Source organism: Podarcis melisellensis (assembly GCF_964234715.1).
Source record: "Podarcis melisellensis genome assembly, chromosome: 6".
NCBI lineage: Eukaryota > Metazoa > Chordata > Lepidosauria > Squamata > Lacertidae > Podarcis > Podarcis melisellensis.
Genome location: NC_138538.1, coordinates 87170327 through 87186113, shown reverse-complemented (window position 1 = coordinate 87186113; position 15787 = coordinate 87170327). Strand labels below are relative to the sequence as shown.

Sequence of the window (15787 nt, the reverse complement as noted above, 5' to 3'; positions counted from 1 at the left end):
GTTTACAATACTGATTAGAGTGCAACAAACAAGACACTGATAAGAAAATATACCTTACAGAGCAATCCAAGTACAGAATTTCTGGAATATTTATCGCAAAGCCTCCAAATAGAGAAACCATTTACTAAACTCCTATTATGACAGATTTAGTTCCCAATTCAGCAATAGATATAGTGACACTGAGATGCTATAAAACACCACACTAACAGAAGTTATAAATTAAAAAAAGGAATGAAGAATTATAACCCGTATTCAAACCTCAAATATTGATGCTCCTGTGAAGCGGCTCAGAGCAGCAAACTCCAAGATCAAGGTACCTGCACAAGCTGTACAAGTGTCAGTTTCTGTTCCTGTTCGAGCTTCTGGACTCCTTACACCAAATTTTAAGTTAACCTAGAAGAAAAGGCACCCAAACCGTTTACTGTTACAGTAGTAAATTAAGCAATCAAATTAAGCAGATAAAACGCAACTTATGAAAACTGCAAGAAAAACACGGTCCTTGAGTTCTGGATAGAGTTTAAAAGCAAAGTACCCGATGCACCAACAAAGTTCAGTATAGTTAAAGCTATGGTTTTCCCAGTAGTGATGTATGGAAGTGAGAGCTGGACCATCAAGAAGGCTGATCGCCGGAGAATTGATGCTTTTGAATTGTGGTGCTGGAGGAGACTCTTGGGAGTCCCATGGACTGCAAGAAGATCAAATCTCTCCATTCTTAAGGAAATCAGCCCTGAGTGCTCACTGGAAGGACAGATCCTGAAGCTGAGGCTCCAATACTTTGGCCACCTCATGAGAAGAGAAGACTCCCTGAAAAAGACCCTGATGTTGGGAAAGATGGAGGGCACAAGGAGAAGGGGACGACAGAGGGTGAGATGGTTGGATAGTGTTCTCGAAGCTACCAGCATGAGTTTGACCAAACTGCGGGAGGCAGTGGAAGACAGGAGTGCCTGACATGCTCTGGTCCAGGGGGTCACGAAGAGTCAGACACGACTAAACAACAACAACCCGACTCACCATGAACAGTTGGTAAGCTGGCTTTCAGACAAATGTCAGAATTTGGTGCCATACATACACAAACAAACTTTATACAAACTACCGAAGTTAACATTAATCCTTACGGTTTCCATTACCAGACAATATGGACCAAGACATCTTGACAAACACAAAAGTGCAACGTTCAAAACATTTATATTTCTTGGCATCGTGTAAAGTGCGCTAGGCTTTAGACACGAGAATGCTTGCACATATTTTATGTCATCTAGACTAAAATAGGAATGCTAACAGCACACTTCCAGATGACTATTTTAAAGCAACTTTCATGGCTAAACATGTAGCTCACCACCTATAGACTATGGCCATAACTTAGGGTTGCCATATTTCAAACAGTGAAAATTTGGACAAGACAGTTGTTCAGCTTGTTTGCGGGGGGCAAAGTTGTTGACCTTTTTTGAGCTATTTTTATGGAAAATCAGCAAAAACGACACTGACAACATGGGCTGCCATAGATCCGCATTTTCCCAGACATTTTGCTGCTGCCACCTGCATGTAGCTATAATCGTTTCTGAAGTTTGCGGCAGCAGTTCCCAACACTGAAATCTCTGGTGCTTTGAGTTCAAGAACAGCTTGCCGTTTAGAATGGAGAGAACAGCGAGTTCACAGTAAACTCTGGCAGTATTCCTGACTTTCAAGCATACAGCGTGCTTGGAACAGAGAACTTGAAAATTAAAGGGCACAGGATAGACATGGCGGCAATTGCTTTAAATACGAAATAAGCTACAAACAGGATTAACTGGTATCGTACGCTTCTTAACAGATTTACATCTTGCAATCAAGAGATATGAAAATATACCATGGGATAGTTCAGTCAGTAGAGCGTGAGACTCTTACTCTTAGGGTTGTGGGTTCAAACCCCACATTGGGCAAAAGATTCCTGCATTGCAGAGGATTGGACTAAATGACCCTTGTGGTCCCTCCCAACACTACAGTTCTAGGATTCTATGAGAATTTATATCTAAATCAACCAGAAACAAAATTATCAACTGCCCTCACAATACATTATATACTTACTCGTGGATATGGAAGACCGCTGGTGGTGTTAAAAGCTGGCAAAAGCTTGTAGCCCAACTGTTTTGCCATATGCAGAAGTTCTCCGTTGTACCATTGCATGTCTTCACCCTTCTCTTTCAGCATGATTGCTACTGAGTGCCCACCTAAAAGACCTCTAAAAACACAGAAAGGACAACAATGAAATTCAGCACATAAAAATACCAAGCTCAAACATGGTATTGCTTAAGGACTGGTGCCAAACGTTCAAGCATTAGCACTTTCTCAACTGGGGCTGGCACTGACCCCAGACATCAGTGAAGCAGAGCAGAACAGCAGGGTGGGGAGAATGGATTACATCTCCCTGCAAACCGCTTCCTTAAACTGCGGTTAGTACATTTATTTCACATATTTATTACATTTCCCATTCCCTTCCAGGAGCTCAAGGTGGTGTACACGGTTGCCCACCCCCGTTTTATCTTCATAACAACCCTGTGAGGTAGATTAGGCTGAGAGAGAGTGATTGACCCAAGATCAACCAGTGAACTTTGTGGCTGAGTGGGGATTCGAACCCCAGTCTCCTAGCTCATAAACCAACACCCTAACCATTACAAAACACGATCTGTATCAGTTCCAAATGTAAGTCGAGTAGCAGAGAATAAAGTCAACAGAGCTAAATGCTCTTCACTTTTGGAGAAGACGTTTAAAATGGGGCTATCTATATACAATCGTACCTCTGCTTATGTATCCCTCCGGTTACGTAAACTTCAGGATACGTAAGCGGCAAACCTGGAAGTATATTTCTGGATTCTTGCCGCACACGCATGCACAGAAGGGCTCTACTGCCGCACATGCGAGAGCAGAAGTGGTCTCTCCAGTTGCGAAAACTTCAGGATCCGGCCAGACCTCTGGAACGGATCCCGTCTGCAACCAGAGGTACCACTGAACTGTCATTCCACTGGAATGTAGAAATCCTGCAAAATATGCAGTACATAATATAGCATCCTGATAACTTAAGAAGAGCTCTGCAAGGTTAGAGTAAAAGCCTAGATTAGTCCAGGATCCGGTTTCCTACAGTAACCAACAAGGTGTCTGTAAGAAAGCAGGACAGAAGGGCAGACGGTGTCTCTCGCTGTTGTGCTTGAGCAACTTGCATTCAGAGGGCTGTTGCCTCTGGGCATAGAGGCAACATTTATCCATTGCTAGTTGTATCTTACATGAGTCTGTCTAATCCCCCTTTAAAGCTATCCAAATCTTAGGCCATCTCAGCTTTTAGGTCTTTAACTTATCTAATCCTCATGCAAACATTTCCCACAAGTATGGGGAAATGCCCACGGTATATATTATTTCAGCTATCAAACTTTCACCAAAGGACACTTCTAAGGATTTGAGCATGCAAGGTTGCAGCTAAGTGGAGATGAATGCAGGAAAAGCTAGAACTAAAACTTTTGCTGCCTGTTTCTTAAGGTAACAGACGCACAATTTCTATTATTCTTAAACACTTATGGAACAGGCATATTCACCTCCGACTAAAAAGCAGCACAGAAAGTACCAGAACTCGACAAACTGAAATGTGGTTTGTTTTCCTCTGGCATCAAACTTACCCAAGGACTCTTATGTTAGTTTCAAACACTGATACTACAATGTCGTTGTCTAAATTAACATCTCTGATCACTTTTTTGACAGCCTCTTCAAACTCTTTGGTTTTATTTAACACCTGCAAAACAAAAATTAGCTGTAAACAATTTGATCCTCCCTGCTGTGAAACTTATTAATGAGGAGGTAATTACAGATATCCTCCCAAACCGGACAACTGACTTTCGGGCAGGTTTCAAACTTCCAGTATATTACACAAGACCTGTAAGATCGCTTGGATCTGGGTAAACAATACTCGTGGGAAATTGAACCTTACCTCCAGAGGTCAACTTATGTGGCTAAATAAACATATCAGGAATGTGGATGTTAGGCACATGATCAATTCATCATCTGATACATTCAACATACTGAGCTGGCAGCTCCACTCATATTTACCATGCCACTCACTGCTAAACCCTCTTTCAGAAGTTTTGTAATGTCACAATTAAGTGTGGGCTGAATTGTAAGGTGGGTGTAGGGAGAAGGGAAATTAACCACACTTATTTCAAAAGCACCCACAGTTCCTCCTGAGTCATCCAAGTCTGTGAGGGCAAAAAGAAATAGAATGTGCAAAAGAAGCAAGGAGGTGATGCAAGCAGGAAAAGATCAAGTACAAGTTGACAGGAGAGGGATAAGTTCAAAAGAGTTCCTGGTATGGAAGAGGAGAATGCGATACAGAGCAAGAAGGCTGGTGGGGTCTCACAGTATTTAGAAATACTCTTGTATTCTCCAAGGCTGGTCCTAAGTCTGAGACTATCAGGGAACCACTTTTTATTTGCAATACAATGCGGAAACCGTTTTTCTTCATAATAATAAAGGTCTCTAAAGCCATCTGATTAAAGTAGACTTAAACCATAAGTTACACACACACACGTCAAAGAATTTACTTCTAAAAAATGGAAGTGCAAGTATAACATTCAGAAGTGACCCAACTTACCACAAGAGTGTCCAAAGTATCAATCAGTGTCAGTGAAAACCTGAGTGGGGGAGAAGCAAGCAGAAGACCACATTAGAACCCAGTACACTTTATCTGTAGCGACAGCAAAACATCCAAAAAACAGTATGACACGTTATTACTAACAAAGAAGACATCAGTTTGAATGGAGAAGTTCCGGTGCAAAGGAGCCAGAACTTTATTGTGCATGTTTTGAGTGCGAAGGAGGAACAAAACTAGCGCTCTCTTCATAGTCCTCACACCTAGTGAAACAAGATGCTGTCTGCAATTCTTGTATTTTTTGCGTAGCTTCAAGGCATTGGTACCTGCCTCTCCCAGACAAATGCTGCCACCGATGTCAGAACTCCACTATTTTCAGTATCCACTTTTTAGGCCAAATGTGCAAAAGTTTACCACATATTTGGTGTATGGAATTTTATCCAAATAAGTACAATGGTACCTCTGGATAAGAATGGGATCCATTCCAGAGCCCTGTTCGCATCCAGAAGCGAACGCAACCTGCATGTGCGGGTTACGATTCGCCACTTCTGTGCATGTGCGTGACATCATTTTGACCATCTGCGCATGCATGAGCGACAAAACCCAGAAGTAATGCACTCCGTTACTTCTGGGTCGCTGCAGCACGCAACCTGAAAATACTTACCCTGACGCTACTTCAACACGAGGTATGACTGTACTACAAAGGAAGTAAGGTAAAAAGGTAAAGGACCCCTAAATGGTTAAGTCCAGACAAAGGCGACTATGGGGTTGCAGCACTCAACTTGCTTTCATGCCGAGGGAGCTGGCGTTTGTCCGCAGACAGCTTTCCGGGTCATGTGGCCAGCAGGACTAAACCGCTTCTGGCACAACGGAACACTGTGACGGAAACCAGAGCACACGGAAACACCGTTTACCTTCTTGCCACAGCGGCACCTATTTATCTGCTTGCACTGGTGTGCTTTTGAACTGCTAGGTTGGCAGGAGCTGGGAGAGAGCGACGAGAGCTCACTCCGTCGTGGGGATTCGAACCACCGACCTTCTGATTGGCAAGCCCAAGAGGCTCAGTGGTTTAGACCATAAAGGAAGTAACCAACTGCAACTTATTCCAGCCATGAAGCAATATAGCTAGATGGAAGGAGGGAGTGGCATTGACTTATGGCTCCACAATACAAACTTCGCAAGCTGTGTGGCATGGGAGTAGAGCTTTGCTCTACTTTCCATAAAACCTTTAGTGTAAGCTAGTGCTTGTATGAACAAAAGCCTTCGCAAATAGATTCTGCTTATGTATTTTTTTGTGGCAAAAAAGGAGTGCATGGGCAGGGCCCACTTCCCAATGAAGATTCCATAAAGTGCCTGGGTCCAGGGGTTATTTCCACATTATTATATCCAAAGACTGTGGAAATGAATGCATTTGCCTGTGTTTTGCTTTATAAGGCACGTGGGGCTGTGTTTCAGCACCGGACCTGAAACAATATTTTTGCTGTTTCACCGAACTAAAATTATTTTGAAGTACTAACTTTCCCAAGGCATCATCCACATCTCCACGACTTGGTTCTTGACCACGAACTCTTCCACGGCAAGTTAAAGGCATGAGCTCGTCGGCTGGGTAGGCATGTTCCTGTTTAATGCAAAAAAGTGCAAAGAGTATGCTGAAATTTGGGGTACGTTGGTGGTTAGGGAACAACAAAATGGACGTGATTACTGAAACATACACATATAAACGTATGCAAGTATATGTGTATTGAATACAAAATATAAGTTACCCAAGCTATGGCCACTGTATTAACAATGAAGTTCTCCAAATAATCCAGATACTGACAGATGAGATCTCTCATTTCATATTTCTTTGGAAGCAAATAGGAGCATTTGCACCTCCTCAGCATCACCCCATAGAAGTGTGGAAAATTCAACATTGGTGCAAGGTTACAAGCCCTGTGCAATTCTTTATTAAACCCCCAATGGAAAACAACTATTTTTAAGCTGCAATCCTAACACCATAGAACTCAGTGAAACATATATTCAACTAGACACGTATGGAATTGCACTGATAACTACAGGCAGAAAGCTTCCTGTTATATACTGTGTTTAATAATGGGAACATTGGTTATATTTTGTTATGTAGCAGATTTACCTTCAAAACAAAACAAAATTAAAGCAGCAGTAAAAATCAGCACTTTATGGCAGCCTGCAGAACATGTCACTATCATACCATCTGATAAAGTACAAAACCATAATCTTGTTTGCCAGGTTCGCAAACACAAGAAATACAATTCGTTTATTTAATACCCTAGTATACGTGGCAAATACATATCCTTTTGCCTTGAAAGCTTCCAGGATATGCCAAGTCATGCTTTCACATAACCCAAACATTTCATGCTACAAATGTAGAACAGAAAGCCACTGTTTCCCTGCAAAAGGTACAATCCAAGCTCACTATGGTGTTTCCCTTGCACAAGAGAGGTTCAGTTTTAAAGTCTACTGAAGGACATTTCCTAACACCTTATGCACAATGGACTTTGTTTGTTTGTTGTGTTTCTACACTACCCCCTTCACTGGAGGATCACAAAGCAGTTTACAATATAAAAAAATAACATAGTTACAAACAAAAACAACAACCTTCCAACACACAGTTTAAAAGGCCATAGAATTGTTTAATAATTAGGGTTCAAATCCGCACCATTGTCTCAAAGACTGCATTTTATTCCTAAACACGTAACAACAGAGCATCATTTATGTAAACTGTACATGAGTAAAACGCACTGTCTGTGTCTGTGTCAAGACAGCATAAAGCCAATACACAACAACCACAATTAATAAGTTGCTATATGCACTTGTATTTCACACCAAGCAGTGTAAATTTGAATTCCATTGCTCCTTCTTAACAATAATCCCACACTCTAACTCAGATTCAGTACTTTGACCACTGTTGCTTATTGCCAAACTGGAGTGAACTATGTACAAGGAGATGGTATCAGCATTTAGGGAAACTCTGAGGTTTGCAAAAATATTTAGTAAAAAACATGGTTAGTAAAACCAGTGCCCACATAAAATTGACTGTTGAGAGCATAAACTGGACAACCAGAGGGTTGTTTGTTTGTTTTTTGGAGGGGGTAGTGGAATGGAAGGACTGGAAAATGAAGCTTAAACACCATCTAAATGTCTAGAGAGGCGACTTTCTGGTTTATACAGAGGAATTATTTTTATGTGTCCCCAAGAACAGAAACGAAAATTATCCACATAAATATTTTTTTTAATATATGATATTTATTAAATTTTCCATTATAAACATACAAATACAAAACAAAACAAAAATGAACAAACCAAAAAACAAGTATAATTTCCATTCTTATTTTCTCAACCTATTTTTCCCAACTTCCTCATACCTCCCCGTTCTGTTTTCTAATTTAATTATCCTGCCAGCAAATCCATTCCCATATTTCTGAAAATTTTTCAATAAATCCATTCCTTTCCTTAATCAAGGTCTCTGAAAAAGCCACAATATTTTTAAGACCCCTGTCTATCTAACATTCATCAATCTTATAATATTTATTGAGATAGATTTTGAATTTCTTCCAATCTTCTTCCACTGTCTCCTTCTCCTGGTCGCGGATTCTGCCCGTCATCTCCGCCAGTCCCATATAGTCTGTCATTTTCATCTGCCATTCTTCCAAGGTAGGTAGATCTGGTGTCTTCCAATACTTTGCAATAAGAATCCTTGCTGCTGTTGTAGCATACAGAAACAAAATTCTATCCTTCTTTAACACCACATGGCTAACCATACCCAGGAGAAAGGCCTCTGGTTTCTGCCACTCACATAAATAAAAGGACAGAGCCATGATTTTAAAGTAGCTGGGACGGGACACCAGTGTGTGCATTCTATGCTCAACAGACATGGTATGGCTGGAAACCTGAATGGTAGAAATTATCACTGCAACATTTTGTTGTTGAAGAGGCCCACTTGAACTAACTACATGCTCCAAGTGCTTTTCATACACGGGGTCAATAATGTTTACCATACCCCTGTAAGAAGATTACTATTGCCCTCACTGAACAGAGGCATAATAAACAGAATAGTGGCTTGTTCTAGCATGTGGAGAATTTGTGGGAGGAGTGAATTTCACCAGGAACTTGCTGGATCACATACTTGCAGTCCCAGGTACCTGTGCCATGCTATTTGTTATCAGAACATAAGGTAAAAATGTTATCAGAACATAAGGATACTTTATCAGAACATAACTTATCAAACTGCCCTTGTTAGCTAAGCAGGCAGGTGTTTTCCCTTTGCCATAGTTCTCACCTGTAAAATGAGGATCATCTACATCACAAGGATCTTGAGGGGATAAAAATAGCATTCCTAATATGTTAAATACTCTGCTGGGTTTTAAAAAACTACTATTGGCATTATTTATAAGTTTTATGTAGATTAGTCAATTCTCACATCTATTAACTGTAGAACAATTAATAGATGTGAGACTTAGGTGTGTACAAGTAACTCTCAAGAGACAGCTATTTAAGCAGGTGCAAGTTGCCCTGAGGGATAGCTCAGCTGGTAGAGCAAGACTCTTAATCTCAGGGCTGTGGGTTCAAGCCCACATTGGGCAAAGGATTCCTGCACTGCAGGACTAGATGATCCTCATGGTCACTTCCAACAAGATGATTCTACGATCTATTATCTAAGTGGCGTCAAAAAGCAAATACAAAAACCCTGCAGTAATCACACTATGACAAATACACAGATTTGTTGTACACTATGGCTGAATTTTGATAGCACACTAAATCATGGTTAATGCAAACCACAGTCCATCACTTGAGCTTCCTAATATTTACAAACTAAGGTTTAACGCAGTTTCTCTGCGTTCATTTTCCTTCCAGCTGTGGAGCAACAGTCACAACTGCAATTTAATTCAGATATCATGCCAAACTGTAAGGACATGCTGATCCATCTCAAACCATGTTTCCAATTTTAGTCTGCTAGCTAGTCTGTGAATACAGACATTACATCAAACCACAACTATCCTCTCTCGACCATGGTTTAGTGTAACAACTAAATCAGGTGCTTAAGTACTTATAGTTACAACATTACAGACAAAACTCAGAAGTAAATCCTATTAAGACTATGCAGGACCACAACCATAGCCTCGTTGCGGTCTAGGAGTGTCACTTAACAGCAACTGAACTTGCTTCCATATAGGATTAGAACACAAGATTATAATCCTAAAAAATAAAATAATGAAATTCATCACCTATTGACCATATGTTTATACCTTATGTATCTCTCTCAGAGTGGCCTGGTTCATACGTCACATTAAACCATAGTGCAAAACAGACTATGATTCAATATGAACAAACAATATGTGGCTGCAAGATGCTGGCTGCAAGTCTGACTTGTTGTGTCATCCGAACCTAGGCTTGTACTTTATTTCCCCAGAACAAACCACAACCAGTGAGTGAAGAGCAAATTGTGGTTCTCTTCAAAGATGCCACAAGGATGTGTTTTGACTCTGGATTATTTGTCGGTGTCACGATGGCAGTAGGAGCACAGCGGGAACTTTGGAGCACCATGGACCACAACACTGCTCAACCACAGATATCATAGTTTGTTTTAAGCTATGGCTTAACATGATATGTGATACACTGAGTCAAGGTAGAAGGAAGCAGTTATTTAAAAGTACATATAGTCATTTTACTCACCATGTAATTACTATAGGCATGATCAAACATTTCCACTACTTGATTCCTGCAGAAGAGACAAAAGCGAAAATGATTTAGCTGGTGAAGTAAAACCTTCTCTGACCATGAGGTTTAAACAGAAACAATTCATCACATTTAGGTCAAGCAGAGCACTGCTGCACCAACCTCAGTCCACCCTCATCTGCCTGCCTTTCTTACTTTCAACCATACAAGGTTTGTGGCACTGCCTGTCGCTTTCTGCCTCCTGAACTGTTGCTCCTATAGACCTCAGTAGGGAGGATGAGGGAGGCAAACCTGGAATCCATTTGCTCTGCGTGCCATTGGCTCTGCCTCCATGTACTGATCGGCCTCCCTGCCTTCCACCCTACCAGTCTCAGTGGGCCTCAGCGACCACTGCACCAAGAGATTTTAAAAGACTATCAACATGTAGTAAACAAGATACTTAGGCTCTTATCAGTCATAATTTGTCAGTTCGGGGTATAAAGGAAAACAATACTACCTAAAGCTGCAATGTATTGTAAAAGACAAAGTATATTCAGTTAAAACCCAGCAAAGCAAATGATAGGGATGATATAGCAGTTGTGGTTCAGAATATCTAAACTTCTAAAGGGAACCAGGTTGGGGAAGGTTGGCAGAACTGAAAATATGGCTTGCAAAATGTAGGGAAAGATCCTTATTTCCTCTAATTACTAAAGAAGGCATAAGTGAAATGGTAAGTCTGAAAATGGGAGGGTGCAGCCCCACTTGGACTGATTAGCACAGCTTCTTGGGCCCTCCAGGGACTCAGCTAGATTGGTAAAGAAAAAGTATTTTATATGTGTTGTATATGTGATATACACTGTGACACCAGATGGCGCTGTGGAGTCCTGTCTTTCCCTACCAGATTTCCCTGTATGGGCTTGCAAGGCATTTAACTGACTCACTTCTTTGACGTATCTAGATCCAGGCCAGCTTATTCACATGGCTTTTATTTCCCAGTGATGCCCATCACAAGAATTTCAATGCATGCCTATAATCTATAGGCGTGCCATTTTAATCCATTTCATCTTCCTATGCCCTGTATCTAAGAAGAAGTACCGGTACTAGAAGCTCACCCATTTTGCCCTAGCTATTTTTCAGAAAGGCACATGTTGGGAAAGTCTGTTGTGAACAGTAGCCACAAATAATGAACCAACACTGAATATTTGCTTAACTTGTCCAAGGTAGGAAGTGTGATGGACGGCATATTTCACACTGACAGTCTCAGAAAAATCCCACAGGTTATTGTCAGTGCTTCCACTTCACCTCCTTTGCTTTCACAACAGGTTTTAAAGAAAATGCATGAAACAGAAAACATTCGTAGCTCTGCTCTTTGTCTCCCTTCGCAATCCTGACATGATCACGTGTAGCATCACATGCCCTTTCTTTAAGTATCTGTCTTGCCCCCTTCCTCACCTTGAACAATAAATTAAAATATATAAACACCAAATAAAATATAAAAACAATTTGGAGCAAAAAAATTCATATATGAGCTTTTATTCCTTTAATAATTCACCTTGTCAGCAATTATTGTTCAATTTATGGACAATTCATTACTTCAATAGGGCACCGCTACTGTGTATTTCTCCAAGCATCATTTTAACCAATTCTATACCCTGATCAAGGGACGCGGGTGGCGCTGTGGGTTAAACCTCAGTGCCTAGGGCTTGCCGATCGCATGGTCGGCGGTTCGAATCCCCGCGGTGGGGTGAGCTCCCGTCTTTCGGTCCCAGCTCCTGCCCACCTAGCAGTTTGAAAGCATACTAAGTGCAAGTAGATAAATAGGGACCGCTTTATAGCAGGAAGGTAAACGCCGTTTCCGTGTGCTGCTCTGGTGCCGGTTCGCCAGAGCAGCTTCGTCACGCTGGCCACATGACACGGAAGTGTCTCCGGACAGCGCTGCTCCCGGCCTCTAGAGTGAGATGAGCGCACAACCCTAGAGTCTGTCAAGACTGGCCCATAAGGGCAGGGGTACCTTTACTTTTATACCCTGATCATATGCATGTTTACTCAGAAGGAAGTCCCATGAAATCAATGAGATGCACTCCCAAATTGGTGTAAGATTTAAGCTGCTATCTTATGTACTTAGTTCACTGAAGCATGAGGTTTACTTCCAAGTAAACATACACAGAATTGCATTTTAAAGGAGCAAGAAATGTTTTTTATCTGTATCAGCTGGATGATACTTTTCATACCAGCTGCCAACTTGGCTGCTTAGCCAACTGTACTGCTCTAGCAGACCAGGCTACGAAACAGGAAAACCCCAGTTCATGGGGTTCATGATTTGCTAAATCAGACCAAAGGTCCATATACTCCTATTTCCCACAGTAACCCACCAGGATGAGCCTCAAATAGCTAACAACAGATACTTCACTCAAGATTAGACCTTCACTCCCCTTGGAAATGCTAACTTACTTTTCACGAACTTTCAGCTCAAGCATGTGTAGCTGTCTACTGTAAGCTAAGCCTCAACTCTTGTACAGTATATGCCTATGGAGATATATAGACAAATGAGCAAGTGCTCACTCCTCCAAAAAAACCAAGCAAAACCAAGTAGCAGGAGAGTCACAAAGTACTTATAGTCTGAGTAGACTGTTCACCTCTGGAAAATTTTGCATAATGAAATAGAAAAGTCGTAAGAGGAAAGCTTACTTGCACCACCACCCAACTCTGAGTTGTACCTGGAGAATAACCTTTATTTATAAAATGGGTGGTTTTGGTGGAGATCAAGACACACAGACTTGCCACTCTTGACTTGAGAGAAACCTTATTATCTCAGACTTCTGAATACTTACTGGCCTAGTCACCTATAACAAACAGGAACTCCCTCAAGGCGACCAGGCAGGGAGGAGGAAAGAGAGGCCGAATGGAGGAAGAGAAGTGACCAAAGACTAATAAAACACGTTTACAGGCTAGCAAGATGAAGGGGCTTTATTTACAACACTTCCTTGTCCCTCTTCTCAACACAGCTTGCTTTATCTTGCAGCCTGCTCTTTCTTAGTGACACACTTATTATTATTATTATTCCTCAGTAAAGCGTGGAGACGAGGGTCGTGGGTTCGAGTCCCACGCTGGGTGAAAGACCCCAAGGGGTTGGTCTAGATGGCCCTCGGGACCCCTTCCTTCCCAACTATGATTCTAAAAACGAAAGCAAACCGTGTCAGGTTCACCTGAAGTGTCCCCCCCCCCACTTTTCACAGACTACGAGACCCATGAACACGGAGACTCGTTTGACGCAGGTTCTCTCCTTCCTCGAGGTTTTTAAGCAAGGGTTGGATGGCAACCTGCCAGGAACGACTTGAGATTCCTGCATTGCTGGGCGGTTGGGCTAGATGACCCTGGGGACCCCTTCCTTCCCAACTATGATTCTAAAAACGAAAGCAAACCGTGTCAGGTTCACCTGACGTGTCCCCCCCACTTTTCACAGACTACGAGACCCATGAACACGGAGACTCGTTTGACGCAGGTTCTCTCCTTCCTCGAGGTTTTTAAGCAAGGGTTGGATGGCAACCTGCCAGGAACGACTTGAGATTCCTGCATTGCTGAGCGGTTGGGCTAGATGACCCTCGGGACCCCTTCCTTCCCAACTATGATTCTAAGATCGAAAGCAAACCATGTCAGGTTCGTCTGACGTGCTCCCACCCCCTTTTTTCGCGAACTACAAAACCCATGAACACGGAGACTCGTTTGACGCAGGTTCTCTCCTTCCTCAGAGGTTTTTAAGGGTTGGATGGCCGCCTGCCAGGAACGACTTGAGTTGAGATTCCTGTGTTGCTGGGGGGTTGGGCTAGATGACCCTCGGGGTCCCTTCCTTCCCAACTATGATTCTAAGAACGAAAGCAAACCATGTCAGGTTCCCAGTGGCGTAGCGTGGGGGGTGCAGGGGGGCCCGGCCACACCGGCGCAACATCTGGGGGTTAGGGGGCGCAAATCCACGGGTTAGGGGGCGCAAATTACTTGCCTTGCCCCGGGTGCTGACAACCCACGCTACGCCACTGCAGGTTCGCCCCTTTTTCACAGACTACGAGACCCATGACCACGGAGACTCGTTTGAGGCAGGTTCTCTCCTTCCTCGGACGTTTTTAAGGGTTGGATGGCCGCCTGCCAGGAACGACTTGAGATTCCTGCTTTGCAGGGGGGTTGAGCTAGATGACCCTCGGGGTCCCTTCCCAACCCTAATAGCCGCTGAAAGAACCATAAGGAGAAGGCGGGCTCGGGCCTCGCTTTCCCCCCCAACCTCGGCAGGAAGGCTTGGGTGACAAGCGAAGAAAGCGCCGCCACTTCTTCCCTGACAGGGCGACCTGCCCGGGGGCGGAACAAGGCGGACCCCCCGCTCCCTCCCGCCGCCGCCGCCGCTCTTACCCGAGGCGCCGCTTCTCCTCCCTGCCCATGGCCTGCGCGGCCGGGGCTGCCGCCAGCACCGAGGACGCGGAGAGGAGGCCCAAGGCCAGCAGTTTCCAGCCAGCCCAGCGGCCTGCAGAGTCGCCGCCGCCGCCTCCTCCTCCTCCGCCGTCGCTCCTTCCCTGGCCGCCAACCGCTACTCCGCTCATGGCGGCAGCTGCCTCGCTAGGCCCGGCTCTGTGCCATCCCCTCAGCGGTGCTGCTGCTGCTGCTGCTGCCGCCGCCACATAAGAAGGGACCGGCCCTTTTTTTCCTCCCCCCCTCCCGCCCTTCTCCGTCGTAGCCAAGGAAACCGAGATCCGGCCTCTAGCCCGCTTCCGGGTTTTCCTTTCCGGCCACGTGACCCTCGCGCCGCTCGCCAGCCAGTGGGGAGGGAGGGTTCGTGTCACGTGGCGGCCGAGCCAACGCGCTCCCGGATGCACAGACGTGGCCCCGGCGCGCGGTGCGCGCGCAAGGGACGCAGGGGCCTCTTTTCACGGCCCCGCCCCCGGGCTTGGACGTGACATGTCACGTACGGAGATTTAAAAAAAAGGGAAGAGTAGCCGGTCCTTATTGTCCTGAGTGGGACTTGCGAGGCGCGTTTGCAGCGTTTCCCTCGGGGCGGAAATCAATAGAAGGAAAGAATTGTAGAGTTGGCTAGAATTAAATAAATGGGATTTAGAATGTTAAGAAAAGTGAGTAAGATGGATAATTGGATTTATTTATTTATTTTGACAAATTTATTAATTCACTAATTATTAATATTAATTAATTAATTAATAATTAATTAATTAATATTTCCAACAATTGGAAATTGTTTGAGTTTAATAATGATATTGGAAAGCTGATACTTTTAATTAAAAGGAAACTCAGAAGGGAGGGATTTGAGGAAGCCAACCAAGATATTTAAAAGGTTGGATTTGTGAAGAATTAAGTTTGTTGTTATTGTTTATCTGTTTATTGTCCCCCCCCCTTTTTTTCTTTTTCTGTTTTTGTGTATCATTTTGCTTTGTGGTTAGATTGTGGAAAATCTAATAAAAATTATTATTTTACAAAAAATAATTGTAGAGTTGGAAAGGAAACTTTGTT

At 43.3% G+C, this 15787-nt stretch overlaps 1 protein-coding gene across 2 annotated transcripts in view; it reads right to left on the bottom strand.

Moving 5' to 3' along the window:
- The window catches only part of EDEM3 (ER degradation enhancing alpha-mannosidase like protein 3), a 37802-nt gene extending 22807 nt beyond the window's left edge, over window positions 1–14995 (bottom strand). The window contains exons 1-7 of one of the 2 annotated variants that reach the window (XM_081914826.1): window positions 14681–14995; window positions 10301–10346; window positions 6127–6227; window positions 4613–4652; window positions 3645–3757; window positions 2065–2218; window positions 259–393 (exon numbers count right to left, since the gene is read on the bottom strand). In XM_081914826.1, the coding sequence (XP_081770952.1) occupies window positions 259–393; window positions 2065–2218; window positions 3645–3757; window positions 4613–4652; window positions 6127–6227; window positions 10301–10346; window positions 14681–14868 (777 nt within the window). In that variant the 5' untranslated portion in view covers window positions 14869–14995. The remainder of the gene's footprint in view (window positions 1–258; window positions 394–2064; window positions 2219–3644; window positions 3758–4612; window positions 4653–6126; window positions 6228–10300; window positions 10347–14680) is intronic. The other variant, XM_081914827.1, reaches the window with a different exon arrangement.
- Between the last annotated feature and the right edge of the window lie 792 nt (window positions 14996–15787).